Source organism: Polistes canadensis, unplaced genomic scaffold (genome assembly GCF_001313835.1).
Source record: "Polistes canadensis isolate GaletaPanama2010 unplaced genomic scaffold, ASM131383v1 scaffold_238, whole genome shotgun sequence".
Taxonomy (NCBI): Eukaryota; Metazoa; Arthropoda; class Insecta; order Hymenoptera; family Vespidae; genus Polistes; species Polistes canadensis.
The window spans coordinates 141,786-142,548 of record NW_014569785.1 but is presented as its reverse complement, the minus strand read 5'-3'; the positions used below and the strand labels follow the sequence as shown (position 1 = coordinate 142,548).

The following is a 763-nucleotide window of genomic DNA, read 5'->3' as shown; positions in this document are numbered from 1 at the left end:
CGTTATTTACTTAATAATTGCCACTATTTTAACAGGAACTTTAAATTTAACATCCTTAGATACGCTTAAGCAGTATAAATCATTAGTATCCTATACGTATATTTTTAAATTCATTGAAACGCAAAACTTTAAATATCTCGATTTGAAGGTAAATGGAGTTAGGCCACTTTCAAAATAAGCGGCTCATATTTTTCTTTTGTTATAATAATATTATATATTTTCTATATATTGTTTATTAATAACCTACCAACCATGTGTCACGAGTCAAAGAGGACGACGACGGCCAATAAAATTTGTCTGGGTCCTTTCTATCTCATCCGTTTTTTTCCGGTAAAGAAGATCTTCAAAAGGCTTACAACGGGTGCTTCCAAAGCGATGGAAATGCAAAATGACACAAGGTAGGAAGCGACAAGGTTGCCAAAGTAAACGATGAGCTATAAAAGCACGAACGTATAACCTTCGCTGTGAGTTTAATATGATTTCTGCTTCTTTTCTTTTTTTTCCTTTTTTTTCTTTCTTTTTTTTTTCCATGAAAAGATTTTCATTTTCCTTAGTTTTATCCATGCGATAACGCAAATAGGAAAACTCTAAAGAGTTTTAAACGTAATACCCATAAAATAGAAATATGCATATGTTGAATCATGCGACGAGAAAATAAGAACACCGTTATAGAGAAGGAAACAAATACTAATTTTCTTTCTCTACTTTATTAAGTCTTTTCTATTTTTTTTTTTTTTCATTTCAAACGTTATTAGATATTTTA

General features: G+C 30.3%; 1 protein-coding gene across 1 annotated transcript in view; it reads right to left on the bottom strand.

Moving 5' to 3' along the window:
• LOC106790416 (nose resistant to fluoxetine protein 6-like) overlaps positions 1 to 763 on the bottom strand; it is a 27,889-nt gene that overhangs the window by 1,190 nt on the left and 25,936 nt on the right. Inside the window, exon 12 of the mRNA XM_014755279.1 lies at positions 252 to 434. Coding sequence (XP_014610765.1) covers positions 309 to 434 — 126 coding nt within the window. The 3' untranslated portion in view covers positions 252 to 308. The remainder of the gene's footprint in view (positions 1 to 251; positions 435 to 763) is intronic.